The sequence below is a fragment of the Corvus kubaryi genome, unplaced genomic scaffold (assembly GCF_017639235.1).
Source record: "Corvus kubaryi isolate FWS band 111438036 unplaced genomic scaffold, C.kubaryi_AGA036_p1.0 37182, whole genome shotgun sequence".
NCBI lineage: Eukaryota > Metazoa > Chordata > Aves > Passeriformes > Corvidae > Corvus > Corvus kubaryi.
Genome location: NW_024581050.1, coordinates 306,774 through 326,875, shown reverse-complemented (window position 1 = coordinate 326,875; position 20,102 = coordinate 306,774). Strand labels below are relative to the sequence as shown.

Here is a 20,102-nt window from a genome sequence, read left to right as displayed (position 1 = left end):
CTGGAGGGACAGGAGGCAGGGAATGGCTTCCCAGTGGGAAAGGGGAGCTTGGGCTGGGATGTTGGGAAGGAATTGCTGGCTGGGAGGGAGAGAAGAAACAAGTCCCTTCTCCTCTAAATGGATCCCATATTTTTCCCAAGACTAAAAGAATTCCCCTCAGCACTCCACAGCCCAGGGTTTTCCCTCCCTCTCTCGTATCTTTAGCCCTGACAATAAATTCCTCCTACCATTCCATACCTACCATTCCCATGAATCCCTTCCCCAGTTTTAGGAACCCCCCAGTCTGTTCCCAAGAGTTTCATGTCAGGGGAAGAGGAGCTTCCTCAAAACCTTAACAAAAAAACCTTCACCCAAAAGACACGAAAGAAAACTCTTCTTCCCAGTGGTTCTTCCTGGTGCTTGAGGCAATCACTTCTTGGAAACAGGATTTCACCCAGGGGATTTTGTGGATAGCTGCCCTTTCTAAGGAGAGGTTTGCAGCTCACCCTCACTGCAGGAGGATCCCCAAACGTTATTTTTGTGAGCCAAGAGGAGCAACACCAGAGAGGGACAGGAGCAACATCCTACACAGACCCCACCAAAAAACTCCTGCAACTCCCCGTCCTGGAAAAAACCATAGGACAATTCGTGTGCAGCTGGAAAAGTCAGATGATCAGAAAGAAGAAAACTCCTAAGAAACAGAAGCAGCAGAAGAAAAAGGAGAAGATTCCAAAACAGAAGATTTCAAACAAGAAAAAGACGATTCCAAAGGAGAAGAAAAGATTCCAAGGAAGAGGAAGAATATTCCAAAGAAGGTTTCAAGGAAGAAGCAGAAGATTCCAAGGAAGAAGAAGAAGATTCCCAAGAAGATGAAGATGATTCCCAAGAGGAAGAGGGGCCTGTGGAAGGACACTGTCCCCTCACCACTCCCAAGGGACACGGAAGGCTGTTCCTAAACCTTCTTCCAAGCATCCCTTGGGACACCAGGCAGGATTTCTGCCCCTTGGCAGCTCCTGCCCTGCCCAGCCTGGAGCCAGGTTTAAAAACCACCCTGGGATGCGGCACCACAGCGAGCGGAAGTCAGCTGCTCTCCTCACTGGGGGAGGAAATTCGAATTCCAGAGTGGGAAACGAGAAACAGAAGGAAAACTGAGGGTCCTCGTGCTCGGGAGGGGCTGCTGTGGGAAGGGATCAATGAATTCTCCTGAGGGCATCAACAACAGCCCGGCTTAAAGAGCAACTCCTGAGCTTAGGCCTGGCCTGAGGGAACGGAGAGACCTGGAGAGGGGGAAAAGTGGGAATGTGGAGCGGTGCAAAAGTGAATCCACACATCGGCCACCAGCAGGGCCTGGAAGGGTGTGGGGCCAGCCAGGAATGGGAGCTGGAGCTCAGGAAGACAAAGAGGCCACCAGGGGAAGCACTGGAAGGAGAGGAAAGATCAGGGCCTCCATCGGGAGGGACGGAAAGGCCACGCTGAGGATGTGACAGAATCCCTGGAGACAAGGGAATTTTGGACTGAGAGGTGAATAAAAATTGGGAAAGACCTAAATGCTGAGTAAAAGAAATATCTCAACAAGTGGGTGAATTCCAGAGGAAGGAGAGGTGGGATGCATCCACATCCCACACACAGCAGCTCCAGGAGGAACGGCCAAACAGCATCGTTATCCCAGGAATTCAGGACCTCTAATTAAACATGGCCAGAAGGTCCAGGCAGATGTTGGAATAGCATGCTCTGGAGAAGAAGGGTTGGAGAGTATTTGGAAAAATTCCTCATTTCATAGAATCCCAGGCTGGGCTGGGCTGGGCAGGACCTACAAAGGTCCTTTAGTCCAACCCCTGCCACGGGCAGGGCCATCTTCCACTAAATCACGCCCTGTCCAACCTGGCCTGGAATATTCCCAGGGATGGGGCATCCCCCACCTCTCTGGGCAGCCACGCCAGGGTTTTACCACCCTCATTTGGAGAAATTTACTCTTTATGTCTCATTTCAATCGAGCCCTCAGCCCCTGTCCCACCACAACAGGCCCTGCCATAAGATCTGCCCCTGTTTACGAGGACACAGCAGTCCCTGCTTCCCCTCTCTGACGGGGAGGTTTCAGAAGCGGAGTTTGCCTGCCTGGGGGCGAGCAGGGACGGAGTCTGATGGGACTCTGGGACCCCACGGGGCAGCTGAACGCAAGGCACGACAGACACTGGTAAACAACCCCTGTGGTCTGTATTGAGAACAGATCTGGGAGCAGGAGAAGGGGCCCAGCAGGGGGGATTTGATCTGATCCATGACCAAAACCATTCCCATGCCCCAAGCCAGCCCTTCATGGGCTGACCAATGAAGCAATCCCCCACTATTTATTCCTGCCATAAAGGGAGCCTGGTTTCCCACAATCCTGCAGCCACCGTCTCTGGGATCAATAAACCTCCTCAACAGCCACATAAAACTCCTTTCATCCCTTCTTCCCTCCAGAAAAGGTGGCAACTGCCACTCCAAGTGGCCAATCCTACCGACCAAAGGGGCCCCGTGCCCACGCCTTGGGATCAACTCCCAGCCCCACCACGGCATCCCGGAAAACAAGTGACTGCCGCTCCTCACCCCAAAAGCTGTGGCTCATGGCCTCGGCTTTGTGGGTCCTCTGGAAAGAGTTACCAAAGATAAAACAATCTTTCCATCTTCTGATTTAAAAGGGACTTCTGGGCAATGTCTGTCTTAAAAGTCAATATAAATTTGCATTTCTCCCTGGAGGCTCCTCGTTCCAAAGGGTTCCCATTGGGCTTTAACAATGCCACTGCCCTTTTTCGGGGAACAATGACAAATCCTCGTCCTCTTGATGGATGCTCGTTCCCTACAGAAGTCAACAGTAAAAATGTGAAAGGACTCGGAGCATCCACGATGTTCCTACCAAATTCCTCAGGCTCCCCAGCCAGGCACGATTAAGGACTCGGCACAAGGAGTGAGGATGTGCTGAAAGAGATCCCAATCTCACCAGAAGAGTCATCCCAGGTTCCTCCCAGTTCAGCAAAGCGGGGCTTTGCTCTTCTGGGGGGCTTTCGGCAGAGATTCCATCCCGGCTTTGGCAAGATCTGCCCACTGCAAAGGGGGACCTCCAGAGGGAAACAATGAAAGGAAAGGGAACCGAGTTCAGGCACTTCGGAGCCTAAGAAGTCACTGAACTGTTGCTCAGGCAAACTTCAGAAAGCCATTCATCTTCTGAGGGAGCCACCAGCAACGGCACTGCCGCGGCTCTGGAGCTGCTGCCATCCTTGTGGGAGGTCCTGTCAGACTCCCAGGATTTACGGAGCCGCGGGAAGATAACGCCGAGCGCTGGGATCACCACGAGGAACGATTGTCTTTTCAACAGAGAGGCAAAATTCCTCCCACCCACTGCCAGCCCTGGGCAGCCCAGCCTGTCTAAAGCCACGGCTACAGGTGGCACCTCGACTCCAAACACCCCCGGGTCCAGGAGAGGGGGAGACTCCAGGAACACCGGAGAAATTCCGACAGACCTGCAGGGAATTCGGAAGGATGAGAGGTTCTGCAGAGGGTCTAGTACCAATCCCAAAAACCTCCTGGCACAGAGGGGGTCTGGGTCGCTGCAGAACCAAAATGGACTCATGAGTCATAGTTAGTATTTGTTGATAATTAGACACTTCAGGAGCGGATTAAAGCGGATTAAACACAAGTCTCTGCTCTCCTTTGAAACAGGTCATGTCCAGCTGTGGGCCCAGCACAAGACCCCCACTTTGCCATCCCTGTCCCTCGGGACAAATGAAGCCTTGTTAGCATCCAGCAGGAACTTCCCACCCTTAACTGCACATCCATGGAAAACAGACCTTTCCAATGGCTTTCACAGCAGTCCCACACCAGAACTCCCCTGGAGCAGCTGAGGAGCCGAATCCTTCTGTGGATTTATCCCATCAACAGCTGGGATCGGTCACTGGTGTAGGAGCCCAGAGTGCTAAGAGGATTTCTCTGCCTGTTTTTAAGGGTTCTTACCCCCCTGAACAGCACTGGTTTTACCTCCAACCTTGGAAAAAATTACCAACGATCAGACAAGAACTAGAAAATGCAGTGGTGTGAATTAGGTGATAGACTGCTATGTAAGATTGTCACAGGGTGAAATATTTAGAGGTTTTGGGCTTCTCTTTGTAGTAAATAGGTAAGAGTAAAAAACATCAAAATGGAGGATTGTTGTTGTTCTCTAAACCTTCTACTCCTTCTTCTTCTACTCCATGTTCTGCAGTAAAAGTAGTTTGGAATGATTGGATAGAAAATTCTGCAGTTCCTGGCTGTGTTACTGAAGAATTGGTAGGAAAGTGAAAATAATGTATGTTTTTAGTAACTACTGGTTAAAATATCTTTAAAAGGCTGTGTAAATCTTGATAGAGAGGCCTCACTCCTGCTTTCTGTGCTCTATGCTGTACCTGGGTCACGCTGGTGGCTCTGTTCCTCTGATAAGACTTAATAAACAACTATCTGGAAGCATTGAAACTCCAGGAAAAGTCTGGGTTTGTCTTTGAAACTCCTTGCAAGGACTTTCAGAAAACTCTCTCCCATCGGGAGGGATTTGATTTGTGGCACAGTTCAGTGTCACCTGGAAGCAGAACAAGCTGTGAGCGCGTGGAAACGACTCCAGCGGCTTCCCTTGCTGCCCTCGCCCTGCCTTCGGAAGCGCCGGAGCGACTTCCATGGCAAGGATGTCACTGGGACTCCAGTGCCGGGCACCAGCTCCAGGAACTCCTCGGCTGGGGCACGCTCTGCTCGGCCAGGGCAACCCCCAGGAGTGCTGGAAGGGCTGGGCTGGCTGAGGGCACGATCCGAACCGCCTGGGACTCGTGGGGGACGAAGCTCTGCCCCCACAGCAGCAGCGGCTGCTCCTGGCCAAGGGCTCTGGGAAGCTCCAGGCAGGAAAAATTCCCAACTCCACAGGCTCAGGTTCTGGGATCAAGGAAATCCTCCCAGTCAACATCTACGGGGAGTCATGGAATGGTTTGGTGGGAAGGGACCAAAAGATCACCCAGTGCCACCCCATCCATGGGCAGGGACACCTCCCACCATCCCAGGTGGATCCAAGCCCCAGTGTCCAACCTGGCCTTGGGCATTCCCAGGGATCCAGGGGCAGCCCCAGCTGCTCTGGCAATTCCAGCCCAGCCCCTCCCCACCCTCCCAGCCAGGAATCCCTTCCCAACATCCCACCTAAACCTGTTTTTTTTCACTTTGAAGCCAAAACCCGGACACTTCACCTCCCATCCCACCTGCCCGGGGTTAGATCGATCAAACTCATTCCCCGGCTCATCCCCAGCTGAGCAGACACAGCAGTGATCCTCGGAAAACATGAAAGCAGAACAAAAATGGATAAATGGATAATAACCTCCCCATTTTCTCCTCTCAGGGACAGGCTCCCCATCACCATAGGTTTGTCCCAGCACCTGGTTCTTTCCAGAAAGCAGGATTTTCACCAGACACTTGGCTGTACTGCAGGAATATCCTGAAATATTCCTCAACCTCCAGCTCGCAATAAAAAACTTTAACCCTAAATATTTAACCAAGGCACCTTTACTTGCTGTGAATAAACCAAAAAAGACAGCTTTTGACACAGAACTCGGGGGTTTTGCTCTTAGTTGTGGGTTGGGTTTTTAAGGACAGCAAATAAAGATTGCACCAGGTAGGAATAAAACAACGAAATTCCAAATAAACTCTAAAAACGGCAATACAAAGAGTGACGGGGGTGGAAAAAAGGGATTTCTGCAGCTCCCACTTTGAAGAGTTTCTCACATCCCTCTCTATAGGATCAGAGCACTCAATTTATATAAAACAAATGTACAAACACGCTGGGAGAGGCTTTGGGAAACGTTGGGAGCAGAAAGGAGGAGTTCCCACGATAAGGCGAATGGGAGAAGCCATCGGACACGGCGACAGAGGGATTCTGACACTCAGTGTGCACTAGGTTTTAATTATATTGCAATAAGGAGCTATATATGTGCATTTTTCATGATTTATAGATGGCTTCTTTAAATTCTAAGCCAAGCCGGGTTGTTTTGGGGTTGTTTTTTTTTAAGAAAAAAACCCCAGTTTTGTAAAAAATAATTAAAAATAGAAACGGCGCTGCAGCGAACATTTGGAAAATTTTTTGGAGTCGATTGTTTATTGGGACTCCAACTGATTTTAATGAAAAATATGGTTATAATTTGAAAAAAAGCAGCACTTTTATGTTTTGCATAAGGAAAGGCCCTACAATGCAACCTCCGGGGCACTTCTGGAATCAAAAAAACCTAAATCTCAAATGGTCGCCGGGGCTCGCCGGCCAAAACCCCTCCTGGAAACCCCAAAGATGTGGGTTCCAAAGTATTCCAAGTATCCACAACAAGTGAAACTGGATGTAGGGAAGTATGTTCTCAACATTTCCTTCTGTTTCTGGTGAAACTGGAACCAGATGACCCCAACCAGCACATTGTGTGAAGGGGTCACTAAGCAGCTGCAGCTGCAGCCCCACTGCTGAGCAGCGACATCGGCGCTGATCGGTTCCATCCCGCTCCAGGGAAAGGTCATCCCGGGGGTAACGTGGCATCACCCCGCCCCTCGGAGCATCCCAGCGCAGCCCCAAGGCCAGGAGTTCTCTGCAGAACTCGGCCAGGAGCTCTCTGGAGAGCACAGTCCCAGGCAGAGATGGTGGCCCGGTGCTGGGCGCCTCACTGGGGCCGCGATGGATATTGAGGTCCTTCTCCCAGTGGGATAAAGATCCAGGTCTTTCTCCCGTGGGGGGTTCTCCCATACGGCCCTTCCCTGCTCGTTCCACCACAAAGCCACCCCAGTTGGCTTTCCTGGCTCTGTGAGGTCACAGGAAAGGTCCCGGGTGACCCTGGCAGGCCCTGGCCCAGCCTGAAGTGATGCTGCCTTCACCTTCCACAGGAACGTGGCCTTTCCTCCCCTTCTCCAGTTCACCCACAGGAAATCAAACCATGAAGTAAATTTCTTCACTGGAAGGGTGCTCAGGCCTTGGAAGTGCCCAGGGAGGTTTGGAGTGCCCATCCCTGGAGGTGCCCAGGGGAGGCCTGGAGGTGGCACTCAGTGCCAAGGTGGGCATCGGGCACAGCTTGGATTTGATGGTCTGGGAGGGCTTTTCCAACCTCGATGATCCCGGGATTCTGTGATTGTCTTAGATGGGATATTAAGGGGAAATCCTTCCCTGGGAGGGTGGGGAGGCCCTGGCACAGATTCCCAGAGCAGCTGGGGCTGCCCCTGGATCCCTGGCAGTGCCCAAGGCCAGGCTGGACACTGGGGCTTGGATCCACCTGGGACAGTGGGAGCTGTCCCTGCCATGGATGGGGTGGAATGGGATGAGCTTTCAGGTCCCTTCCCACCAGACCATCCCATAATTATATGATCAAACAAACCACACTGAGTTCAGCAGGAGCTGGGGTTGTCCAGACATCAAAGGGTTGGAGACGACACCCCTTCATCCCAGAACCACCATCCCCTAAATGCCACAAACCCCTAAATCAGCACCCCCTGGGCCAGCACCCACTTGGAAAAACTCCCTTTTCCAACCAGAGGGGACTTTTTCTCCCACTTTTTGGACAACTCAAAGAGCCGTGACTTGATGGCAATTGCTCAGGGCACACAAAATAGGTAAAAATTAGGAATAAACCAGCAGCACCAATAGTCCACACACACACACAACGTACACACAGCTCCAAGAGGACCGGTTCCATCAAGCTGAAAATAATTAAGAGGCAAATCAGTGGGGAGAAAGAACGTAATCAGAAAAATATGAAGCCTAATTGAAAATTGTTTAAGAACATTTTAACGAGATGCTCCAGAAGCCGCAATCCCACAACTGAGCGGGGCGGCCACGCTGGTTGAAAGGCAAACCTGGCGCAGATGGGAGTTAAAGAGGCCATAAAAAAAGAGGGGAAAAGAAAAAGGGGACACGACAAAGGGAATAAAGGGAAAAGCTGGGGCTGCCAAAGGGAAATCTGGTGTTAGGATGTGCAGGGGCTGATATGGGAAGCAAGAGATGCACGGAGAAATCATTGGCTGGTTAAGTCTATCCCTGATTTCTTTTTTTGGGAACATTCAAACAATCCAAGGGATGCGTTCTCTAAAAGGGGAATTTTTGGTAGTGTCCAAGGCCAGGTTGGATGGAGCAACCTGGGAGAGTGGGAGGTGTCCCTGCCCGTGGCAGGCGGTGGAGTAGGATGGGATTTAAGGTCCCTTCCAAACCAAACCAGTCTGGGATTCCATGACTTTTTTTTTCCCTGAAGAACTTGAAAAAAATCTCAACTTTGTGAACAGCTGAGGGAGGTCATGGAATCACAGCCATGGAAATCACATCCCCTCAGATTGCAATCCAGTGGCAGGTGGGCCAGCAAAGCACATTTTGGGTCAGCAGATTGTACAGGTCAGGTGTACAACCACAGAAACGGTGCTGGGACTCCTCCTGAAAGACTGGACTCGGTTCTGACATCCAGATTCCAGAAGCTGCGTGAAAATCCTCTCTGGTTTCATAGCCCAGCAGATGCCCAGACTGGAAAACTGGGAGTATTTTCCATTAGGAAGTCGATTTCTAACCACAGCAAAGGTTAGTGAGCTGTAAGTCCTCAGCCAGGGAACGCAGATTTGCAGTTTAGTGCCACAAAATCAACCCCAGGAGGCCAAAGAAAGCCAAAGGTGGACTGGGAATTAGGTCCAGGTTATTCTCCAGGAGAGGGAATTAGTGACCAGTGCAAAGTACCTGAACATCTGGAGAGAGCAGGAGACTGAAGAATATCCTGGCAATTATTTTCCAGTGATTGTATCTGCAATCCTTTAGGGAATGAAGGGAACAAACATTAATAAAAGAAGAAGCAGCAGCAGCAAAGCAGAGAAGACAGAGAGCAGACAGGCAAGGAAAATTCCTCAAGAGTGGAAGCAAAGAAAGCAGAAAGCTGACAAAAACATGGGATTAAGGAATTTGTACAACTGAAGGCAGCAAGAAAAGGGAAACTAAACCCAGAACTGCTACACCTGGCGGGACTGGGCTGGTCATGAGGGACAAGGCCAAGTGCAAGGTCCCGCACCGGGGTCAGGGCAACAAATCCAGGCTGGGAGGAGAAAGGATGGAGAGCAGCCCTGGGAGAGGGGTTTGGGATGTTGTGGATGAGGCTGGAATAGCCCAGCCCAGAACTCCCCATGCCCTGGGCTGATCCCAGCGTGGGCAGCAGGAAAGGTGGGAATTCTGTCCCTAGGCCCCTCAGGTGAGAGCCCACCTGCAGAGCTGCCCCAGCCCTGGGGCCAACAGCAGAAGGACGTGGAGCTGCTGGAGAGAGCCCAGAGGAGGCCCCGGAGCTGCTCCAGGCCTGGAGCCCCTCTGCTCTGGATCAGGCTGGGAGAGCTGGGAATGTTCCCCTGGAGAAGGGAAGGAGGCAGGGAGAGCTGCGAGCCCCTTGCAGGGCCTAAAGGGGCTCCAGGAGAGCTGCAGAGGGACTGGGGCCAAGGCCTGGAGGGCCAGGAGGCAGGGAATGGCTTCCCAGTGGGAAAGGGGAGCTTGGGCTGGGATGTTGGGAAGGAATTGCTGGCTGGGAGGGTGGCGAGGGGCTGGGCTGGAATTGCCAGAGCAGCTGGGGCTGCCCGTGGATCCCTGGGAATGTCCAAGGCCAGGCTGGACACTGGGGCTTGGATCCACCTGGGATGGTGGGAGATGTCCGTGCCCATGAATGGGATGGCACTGGGTGATCTTTCAGGTCCCTTCCCACCCAAACCATTCCATGAGGATTTAACTTTGGTCCATGGCTCCGAAGCCCACGGCACTTCAGGGGAGCACCCGTGGCCAATCCATGGAAAAACATTCCTCTGCCATGGCAAACTGGATAAAAGGGAATTCAGGAATTAGTCCAGCAGGTTCTTCCCAGGTGTGATGAACATTCCCAATCCCACCTCTCTCCCTCAGTTACTGGAGGTGTTCCCAGATCTCCAGCCATGGAACATGTCCCGTTAGGATCCTGTTATCCCAGATCACTGCGGCAATGGTTGAGGATATTCCGGCTGGAGGTTTGGGATGTGAGTTAGATCCAAAGGATCTCTGCAGCTCTTCCCAGATCTCCTTACAAACACTTGCAGGCTGTCCTGTGGAAAAGCCAGAATCCTGTTTTGTCCAGGATTAACCACACTGGGCTTCATCCTGGGATTTGCTGAGTCCCTGTGTGCTCTGGGAGAATCGGGACCATCTCAGGGAGCTGCTCTGGCCATGGCCAGTCCCTCGGAATTCTTCAAAATCCCAGCCCAGGCTGGTAAATGGAAACAAAAGCAGGATCCTGAAAGGAGCCTTATCTCCAAGTGCCTGAGGAGCCCAGGGACGGCTGTGGAACAGCACGTTGGGAGCTCCCACAGGCAATGGGATCCAAGGATTCCATCCAAGGCCAGGCCAGGGGTAACTCCCTGGGTAGCTCTGTGAGGCTCAGCACGGCCGAGGAAAAGCAGTGGAGCATCCCTGAGCAATAATCCCTGTCTGCCCTGCTGGCTGAGGGAGCAGCTCCTGCTGCAGCTCCTGGAAAACAGGGATAACAGGCAGGCTGTTCCTTAGGAAACCAGCAGCTGCCAGGGGCTGCTGGAAAGGGAAAATGGGAGCAAAACCTTTGGGAAGTGTTGGAGTCCGGCTGTTCAAAGCTCGTGGCTGGAGTGAGGGCCCTGTGTGGTGTCAGAGCAGGGCCAGTTCCGAGCTGAAGCTGCAATCCTGAGCACACCCCGGTTGTTTTTCCAGAATTCCCCCTGCATCAAACCCCGGAAAGCCGCCCAGTCCCTCACACCTTCCCCCTTCAGTGAGATCCAATCCATGGCTGCTTTTACCTGAATATGCAGAGGGGGGAGGGTCCCACCTTCCCTGGGTGAGGACAGAGGTGGGGACAGCACCTGGAGAGTCCCCAGGAGGGTTTGAGGAGAGGCAAGGGCTGCTGGAGCTGGGAATATTCCTGTGCTGGGAGAGATCCTGGGAGCTGGAATCTCGCCGAGGGCCTTGGGGTTGAGGAGGAGCTTTCCTGGTGCTCCGGGCTCGCTCCAGGCCCCAGAGCTGCACTCGGGGAGCCCAAGGGAGGGCAGGGAGAGGCTCGGACCAGCCTGGGGTAGTGGAGGGTGTCCCTGCCTGTGGAAGGGCTGGAATGGGATGAGCTTTTCCAACCCAAACCTCTCTGTGATTCCATGAACTGCCCAGTTTTGTAATTCTGATTCTCTGATAGTGTCCTTAAATCAAAGCCTGAATCTGTCCCTTTAGTCCTCTCCTCTCCTCTCCTCTCCTCTCCTCTCCTCTCCTCTCCTCTCCTCTCCTCTTTCCTTCTGGTTTTTTTTCCTGAGGAAACAAAGGATTTCTCCTTTTTAACAGTTTCACTGGAAAAAAAACCGAACCAACCCAATCCCTGTTGCCCGTGTCATGCCTTGCTTGTCAGGGAGCGTGTTGGAACAAGGCCTGGCTTGGAAAACAATCCCAATTCCCCGGGAGAGCTCCCGAAGCCGGGCCCTGCACGCTTGGGTGCTCCTGAGTCATCCCGGGCCGGGCTGGGTGAGCCTGGGACCCTCTCGCCTGTGCCCAGCTTTGGTTGGGATTCCTCTGCTGCTCCCTCTCTTACTCAGGGCTTCGGCTGGGTCCCAGTTCCGAGTGAGGAGAGGTGGAAGCAGCGTGTGGGAGTTCCCACACGGGAGCTTTGAGTCACCATTGTGTCTCACCGGGCCAGGGGAGCCTCTCCGGCGCTGTGCGGACAGGCGGAGTTAAACCAGCCCGGCGTCAGGGCAGCTCCCAGCGTGGGGGATTTCACCCAGGGGTGCTCCCAGCTGGAAAAGGAATTTTAAATCCTTGGGAGAAGCGAATCAAAGAATCTCCATGCAGTTGCTTGGTTGTAAACCATTTATCTCGCCGAGAGCTTGGGCTGATGGAGCAGAGCCCCGAGCTGCAGGGTTGTCAGGCCAAGGCCTTTCATGTGTTTGAAATTCCCTGTGGAACATCCCTCCTCCTCCTCCTCCTCTTCCTTCTCCTTGTCCTCCTCCTCCTCCCGCTGCTGCTGCTGCTTTCGGTCCCCTGAGCTCATTCTCGGCTCCTCCGCCGCGTGTAAATGTGATAAATAAACTTTGTAATCGCACAACTGAGCTCCCTTTGAAGCTGCCCACAGATCTGGATCCCGCAGAAGTGTAAATCAACACTTTGTCCATAAAGGGCTTCTTAAAAAGTGGCTTTTTTTGTGCAGCTGACCCGAGGGCTGTGGTTGCCCAAGGCTTTTTATCAATCCTCGTGTGATAAACTTCTCCTTACGGATCCTTGGAAGGGAGAGTCGGGATCGTTCCCTTCTCCAAGTGCTGGGCTGAGCGGCCCAGCCCCAAAACCAGCTGAGGTTTAATGGGTTTGGTATAAAAAGCTGAATTAACCCAGTTCCTGAATGAACTGCGAGGATGTAAATGTGGCTGAGCTCATCCCGTGGGTTGGGAGAAGGAGCAGGAGCAGGGCATGAGGATAAATCATGGGGTGAGAGCAGAGCAAAGGGGGAATTGCATTTTCCTCATCACTCAATGCCAAATACTTGGATTTGAGGAAAATTGATATTCAGGGATTTCAGCTCACGAGGTGGATTTTAGCACTGGATGGGCCGAGGTGGAAGAGACATTTTAGGGGATGAGGAGTGGGGGGGTCGAGGCCGAGTCTGTGCAGGGCGCTGGGGGAGAACAAACCCGTTCAGTGCTGCACTTCCAAACCGCTTTTACTTAATGACCTGGAATGGAGTTAAAAAAAAAACCCCTCCCATTGTTGGGCCTCGTTTCCTGAGCCGAGGGAGAACTTTGTCAGCCAAACCTCCAACAAATTGTCTGCTCTGATAACGAGTTAGCAACGGGAACGGGAGAGGCCGAGCCCCTCCTCGTCCCCACAGCGCCGGCTCCGTGGGCAAACTCAAAGCAGGAGCCGTGGCCGTGTGTTGAGTTTACACCTTACAATAATAATCCCTGCTTTTATCTGATCCGAGGGGGATTTTATAACTCTGGAATGGCTCTTTGGCAGGGCTCCAGCCCTACTGTCATTTTTTATTAACATTCTTTTTCTCCTCCCCCCGTAGCCAGTCTGCTTTGCTGCTTTATTTTATTTTGTTTTTTTTTCCCCCCCGCCTCTTTTCTTCCCTGAGATTGTTTAAGGAATATGTATCCCATTCCTGGGGGAATCGGGAAATGATATTTGAAAATTCGGTGTCTCAGCCCATTAGAGAGGTCTGTAAAACCATCACAGCAGGAACTAATCAAAACCACCAAAGCCAACCACAGCCAACTTCACTCCCTTTAAATCATCAGCCCCTTCTCCCCGGGCCTTATCTCGTGTCTCATCAGGATAAACCTAATTAGGTTCTGCTCACGAGTAAATATTGGTGGGTGGAGGTGAGGGGAGGTGAGACTGGAGCGTCTGCAAACGGGAGCAGAAAACAGGGTGAAGTTACAAAAATAAAAATACTGGGGTTTTAAAGGAGCTCGTTGCTCCTGGAGGTGGGGAAACAACTGTCCTTAGGGGGGCTCTGAGGCTGAGCCTGGGGGAGCCCCTGGCCTGCTCTGGGAATGAGCCCATGGCCTTGGGAATGACTCTGGCATTGGGAATGACTCTGTGGTGCTGGGAATGATCCCATGGCATTGGGAATGATTCCGTGTCATTGGGAATGACTCCGTGGTGCTGGGAATGAGCCCATGGCATTGGGAATCATCCCGTGGCATTGGGAATGACTCTGTGGCTCTGAGAATGATCCCATGGCACTGGGAATGACTCTGGCATTGGGAATGAGCCCATGGCATTGGGAGTGACTCTGGCATTGGGAATGACTCCATGGTGCTGGGAGTTATTCCGTGGCATTGGGAATGACTCCGTGGCTCTGGGAATGATCCCATGGCATTGGGAATGACTCTGTGGTGCTGGGAATGATCCCATGGCATTGGGAATGACTCTGGCATTGGGAATGACTCTGTGGCTCTGGGAATGATCCCATGGGATTGGGAATGACTCTGTGGTGCTGGGAATGATCCCATGGCATTGGGGATGATTCCGTGTCATTGGGAATGACTCCATGGTGTTGGGAATGATTCCATGGCTCTGGGAATGACTCCATGGTGCTGGGAACGATCCCATGGGATTGGGAATGACTCCATGGCATTGGGAATGACTCCATGGCGTTGGGAATGACTCCATGGTTCTGGGAATGACTCCATGGCTCTGGGAATGACTCCGTGGTGCTGGGAATGATTCCATGGCTCTGGGAATGACTCTGTGGTGCTGGGAATGACTCCATGGCGTTGGGAATGACTCCGTGGTGCTGGGAATGACTCCATGGCTCTGGGAATGACTCCATGGCGTTGGGAATGACTCCGTGGTGCTGGGAATGACTCCATGGCGTTGGGGTGCAGGTTTGGGGCCGGGGTCACTCGATCTCGAGGGGTTGAGTTGCTTTGAAAATCTCAACTATGGAAAATTCAGCTACGGAAAATTCAACTCCAGCTTGGTTGGGTTGGGTCAGTTGGGTTGTGACGGGTGGGGAAGGTGGAGTTGCCGTTCCCAGGTTTGTGGGAGTTTTTTCAGGATGGATCCTGGAATGCTGAGGAAAGTCCTTCCTGTTGAGGACTTTGAATCCCAGGATAGTTTGGGTTGGAAGGGACCTTAAAGCTCATCCAGTGCCACCCCTGCCATGGGCAGGGGCACCTCCCACTGTCCCAGGTCTCCTAAAAGTCTCCAGGGCTGCCTGATGACAACCTCGGTCCCCAAACACGGGTCCCTGCCCTGGGCCTGGCCCTGGAGGCGGAAAGGTGCCTTTGCTTGTCCTACCAGCCAGTCTGGAGCGGGAATTCCTGTCAGGCACTGGGAATGCTGCTCTGATGGAGTGCTGGGGGTGCTCCTGGTCTCGCAGGCTGCTGTGGAGGAGGGCAGCGGCTGTGCTTGGAGGGAACTTGACCTCCACGAACCCAACGCTTGGTGTTTTCCTCCTGAGCACAACATCAGCTGTGAACGGGCCTTGGCTGTCCTGCCTCCCTTCGTGTTCCCGTGGGGCAGAGCAAGCCAGGATTGATGGTCCTGGGTACCAGAGGCAATTTCACAGGATAACCCCAAACTGGCCTCGCTTTCATGGAATCCACACCAAAAGCTGAGGGGATTTTGGGTTGGATTTGCCATCCCCCGAGGGCTTTGGGCCCCCCGCAGCCCCGGCTCCTCCGAGGGCGCCCCGGGTGTCACCCGGCCTTTGATGTGGGGCCTCTTCCCCGGGCTCCTGCAGCCCCTCTGTGGGGAACAGAACCCCCAAATCCCCCAGTGCTGCTCTGCAGGTCGGGTTTAATCCTTCCTGTGCCACAGCAAATCCATGGAAGGGTTGTTCCACTGCACCCCCAGCCCAGGGAAGTGCTGGGAATGACCTGGGGCTGGGAGTGGGGAGTTCCTTAGGATAATCCCAAATTTCTCCCGGGCTGCTTCCTCTGGGTCTCCCCCCAGCTCTGCCTTTCCCTCGAGGTGAAACCGAAACCTCGGCGGCTTCACAAAGTTGAAGAAAATTCGATATTTCTCACTTCTGGGTCACCTCAGTCCAGATCGTTTCCTGCCGGGAGCGGGGGGTTGGGAATGCCCTCCTGGAGATGGAAAAGCCATTCCCGTTCCTTCTGGCGTGCGCAGGGCCTGGTTCCAGGATCGCTCCTTCATTCCGGGCTCGGGGCGCTCCCGCTGCGGTCGGAATGTGCCCGTTGTAGGCCGGGATTTGGCTCCGGTGTTCCCAGAAAGGGAAGGGAACAAACATCCACAGATCTACTGTGGGGCCATTGGGTTTTCTTTAATGTAGAAATCCCTGGAAAATCTTGTCTAATTTTGAACTGCCCCCACAAAAAATCCTGAAGGGCGAAGATTCCTCAAGGTCCAAATTGTTCCTGGGGGGCCGGAAACCTTTTGTGCATCAGAACATCCTCTGGCTGCTTTTTAGGATATCTGGGAGTTGGGACATGCAATTTTTCCCTTTTTTTTTAATCCAGAGGGTGGGCAGGCCCTGGCACAGGGTGCCCAGAGCAGCTGGGGCTGCTCCTGGATCCCTGGCAGTGCCCAAGGCCAGGCTGGACACTGGGGCTTGGATCCGCCTGGGACAGTGGGAGCTGTCCCTGTGGGTGGAATGGGATGAGCTTTAAGGTCCCTTCTGACCCAACCCATTCCGGGATTCTGTGATTTTCCCAGAAAGTCCTTGGGCTTTAATCCAGGTCAAACTTGAGAAATCAGTTTATTTGCATTGAAAGTGCAAAATCAAAGCGTGGGGGGTGAATTCCGTGGGGGACTCCTTGTCCTGGAGCGATGCCGGAGAGCCAGCTTTCCGTGATTTCTAAATAACTGGAATTTTTTAGGTCTTATCAATATTTGGTTTGGATCTTATCAATATTGACCCCTGGTCACGTCCTGCTGCGCTCCCACAGCAGAGCTGGGCCTGAAGGAAGATTAATCCCTCTTGGAAAAGAGAGGTGGGACCAAGGCCGGCGATCGTCAGAGAGCACTTCCATGGATCCTTGGTGACACCAATTCCACGTGCAGCCTGAAATCCCGAGTGTTTCACGCTGAGGGCTGGGCAGAGGAGTCCGGGGCTGGCAGCAGCATCCTCCAGCTCGTTATCCCAGATTTCCCTCTCCCATGGCCGCTCCGGGCCCGCTCCGCCCTGGTTAATGGTCCGTTTCCAGCTCAGTGCTTGATCCAAACTTGGCGTTTTCCCACTCTTTGATTCTTCCCTCTCCAGAAGAAGAAGGATTACATGAACTGGAAGGTTTAATGAGTGCACTGGGCTTGCTTTTGGGGGAATTTCCAGTGGATTCAGGGTTATAACTTCATTACGCCTCGGTTGGGAAACTCATGGCAGCGCTGGGTGGGTCTGAGGGTGGGACGGAGCCCCGACCCTTTGTTGTGTCCTCTTCTGAAGGACCAAGCGCTCCCGCCCCTTTTTGAAGTCCTAATTCCCTTTATGGGATGTCGCAAGGCCTTTCTATAGAGTGGTGCCTCTGAAGTCCGACGTTCCCGCTGCCAAAAACGCCCCTTTTTCCCCCAATGGCTTCGGGTCCTGACGTTGGGAGCAAAACTCTGTCCTGGGCAGTGTCCACCCAGACCTTTCCCTTTGGGGCCCTGTTGCAAAAATTCCCATTGTTGGGATTCATCCCTAAAGAGATCTCTTTAAAGGGATGGGCTGGGAGTCCCCTGGCTCGGCTGGGACGAGCACTTGGAGTAAATGAGCTCCAGGGCTGCTCCTGCTTTCCAACCACTAGAGGTCAAGGTTGTGCTGTGGGATAGCGCATCCCAATCCGAGCATTCGCCACCTCCAGGGGCAGCTTTGCACGTGGAATTCTGTTCCCGATTACCGTGCTCCTTAATGAACTCGGAGCTGACCGTGTGTGCTCGGGGTGAGGAGCACTTGGGGGTGGATTTTCCAAGGAACAGGATGTCCATGCCATGCTTGGATTTTCATATTCTTCGGATGTAGGAATTACTCTGGTGCTCGGTCCCCGGAGGGGTTTTGCATCCCAAGGAGGGGTTCCAAAGGGACTTGGAGGCTGGAAAAAGTAAAAAGCTGCTCCTAAATTGCTTTTTTTGGGGGGGGGATATTAAAACTTCCAAGCGTTGAAATAATCCGGGAGGTTTGCACATGGATAAAGCTTTGTGCTCTCTGCAGCTCAGGTAGCGCTAATTAATAATTAGTAATAAATAATTAGTGATTTGTAATAGTGATTACGAATGTTTTCATTCTCCCTCGGTGTCACTGGCAGCTGGATCTACAGCAGGATTTATGGTTTTCCTGCTGCCTTCTAAATCCAGGCTGTCGCATTCCCATGGGGAAGGGGATGGTCCCCTTTTGCCACCTCATGGAATCACAGAATTCCAGACTGTCCAGGAGCTACCTGGGCTTGTGGAAGGTGTCCCTGCCCATGGAAGGAGAGGATCCACAAGGTCCCTTCCGTGGCTCCATGATTCCCACACACCTTTCTTCTGATAGATGAAAAAGCCACAGCAAAATACGGGAGGAATCCTCCAAATCTGTGGCTAAATCCCTATAAATTCCAGGTTTTCCGAGTGTTTATTCTCCAGTTGCACCAGCGCACCAACCCACGTGTCCAGCACCGCCGCATCCATGCGATTGGCCTTTTTTCCCTGGTTTTGGCTGGGATTTGGCCCTGGAGACCCCCCCTGTGTCTGTGCTGTTCCCATTTCTCGTCCTTCGGTTTGATCGACTCCTGAACAATTGGGGCTAAACCACTTTTCCTGCCGGTTGCTGTGCTCCAGAGCAAAGGAAAACCAGGGAATTTTCACAGCAGGGCACAGGCAGCGACCTCCACTGCCAGCCAGCCCCAGAATCCCTGGAACAGCTCCACGTGTTCCCACCCCTCCATCCCGGTGCTCCCAGCGCCTGTTCCTTGAGTACCTTTTACAGCTCGTTCCGCACATCAACAAAGCGCAATTAAACCCTCCTGGGCTCCCACAAAAATGCTTTCAGGGACCTCTGGGGTCCAGATGTGGAATGTTTTGTGCTGCCACGGCTGGAAAGGAGGAACAAATCCAGCGGTTCAGGAGGTCCCTGAGTGCAGCCTGTGACAGTCACCACATGGCCCACGGCAGCGCTGCCGCAGCTGGGCCGTAAATGGATCAATGTGGCAGCGCGGGGGCCGGGCCATCGTGATTCGGAAAGAGTCAGGAGCGTGTTTGGATTGTTGCATAATCCCTGGCCTGCTCTGCAAATGGATCTTGGGATATCTGGGGTGGGGGAAAGGCGACGTGTCGGAATTCCGCGGGGCGCGTCCGGCCTCCTTCGTCCCCTTTCGCGAGGGGCTGCGCCTCGTGCCTGAAAACCAAATTAAATCCCAGGTGAAATCTGCTTTTTCCTAGGCACAGCAGCAGAGGAACCTGGACAACATCGTGTCCCAGCAGCCCAGGATTAGCGGGGGGAAGAAATCCAAGAAGGAATTCAGCGCCAGCTCCGAGCTGGAGGTGAAGAGCACCAGCCCCATGTCAGAGCAGGACTCGGGGATCCTGGATGTGGAGGATGAGGACGAGGAGGAAGAGGTAACTGTGCAACGCCAAACCGGTGACACTGGGCAGTGTGGGGTGAATCTGGTGCCTCAAGGGGTTTGCTCCTCGCTCCTGGGGCCCTGCTGGGAGTCCTGAAGGTGCAGGAGAGGCTGGAGAATGTGGGGTGTGCCTTAAAATCTGGTTATTTTGGGTTTTTATCCCTATTCCCATTGCCAGACTCAGCAGAGAGGCCAAGGATTGAGAACTGCCCATGGCAGTCAGTCCCAGCACCTCGGTGCTGGTGGAGAACACCCATCCCTCATGGAAAAGTTGCTCCATAGTCCACGAGATCCTTGGCCTTTTCCTTTGTCCGCGTTTGTCTTCGGACCAAGGATGGTGTCAGGACGGGAGTTTGGAATTTGAATTCCTTCATGTGCTCCCTCCTTTCCTTCCCTGTCTGCTGCTGCTTCCTGGGACCTGGACGTCGGTTTTGGGAACCACAAACCACAACCTGGGCATGGTGTTGGGTTTTCCTTCCTCCCTATCCCAGGGCTGGGACACCTGGGATTTGGGATATCTACCTCAGGAAAGGCAGCTTGGAGAGGCAGAGCTGCAGTACAGGACACAGGGGTTGAGCTTTTGGGTGTGCCCATCATTCCTTGGGATGCAGCCGTGTCCTGGACCTTTTGGGAAGTTGTGTCTGCCCCCCGGATGCTTTTTCTCTTCTGTTGAAGCCTCTCATGTCAGGAAAATGATATTTTCAGCCGGTCCCTGGGCTGGGGGGTGTTTGTCACCCTGACTGTGACAGCCCCTGAGCAGCCAGGGAAGGATCCAGGACAGGTTTGAAATGTAAACACGGGGTTTTTAGGGTGGTTCTGTGCTGCTGTTCCGCCTTTTTCCCTGCAAATCCATTCCCTCCTTTCCACAGCTGCTGTGCACCCAAAGCTCAGTCAGGTCACAACTTCCTCCACAGGGATGGAATTGTAGGGTCAGCCCAGAGCCCCTGGCTGCTCTGGAACTCTCTGGGTGGGCTCTTCATTCCTGCATCACCGTGGAGTGAGTGATGCTCCAGGGCTGGAGCCCCTCTGCTCTGGAGGCAGGCTGGGAGAGCTGGGAATGTTGCCCTGGAGAAGGGAAGGAGCCA

At 53.2% G+C, this 20,102-nt stretch overlaps 1 protein-coding gene across 1 annotated transcript in view; it reads left to right on the top strand.

Annotated features, from left to right (window-relative positions):
- Positions 1 to 20,102, top strand: part of EXOC6B (exocyst complex component 6B) — a 252,425-nt gene that overhangs the window by 89,264 nt on the left and 143,059 nt on the right. The window contains exon 7 of the mRNA XM_042021952.1: positions 18,836 to 19,012. Within this exon, the coding sequence (XP_041877886.1) occupies positions 18,836 to 19,012 (177 nt within the window). The remainder of the gene's footprint in view (positions 1 to 18,835; positions 19,013 to 20,102) is intronic.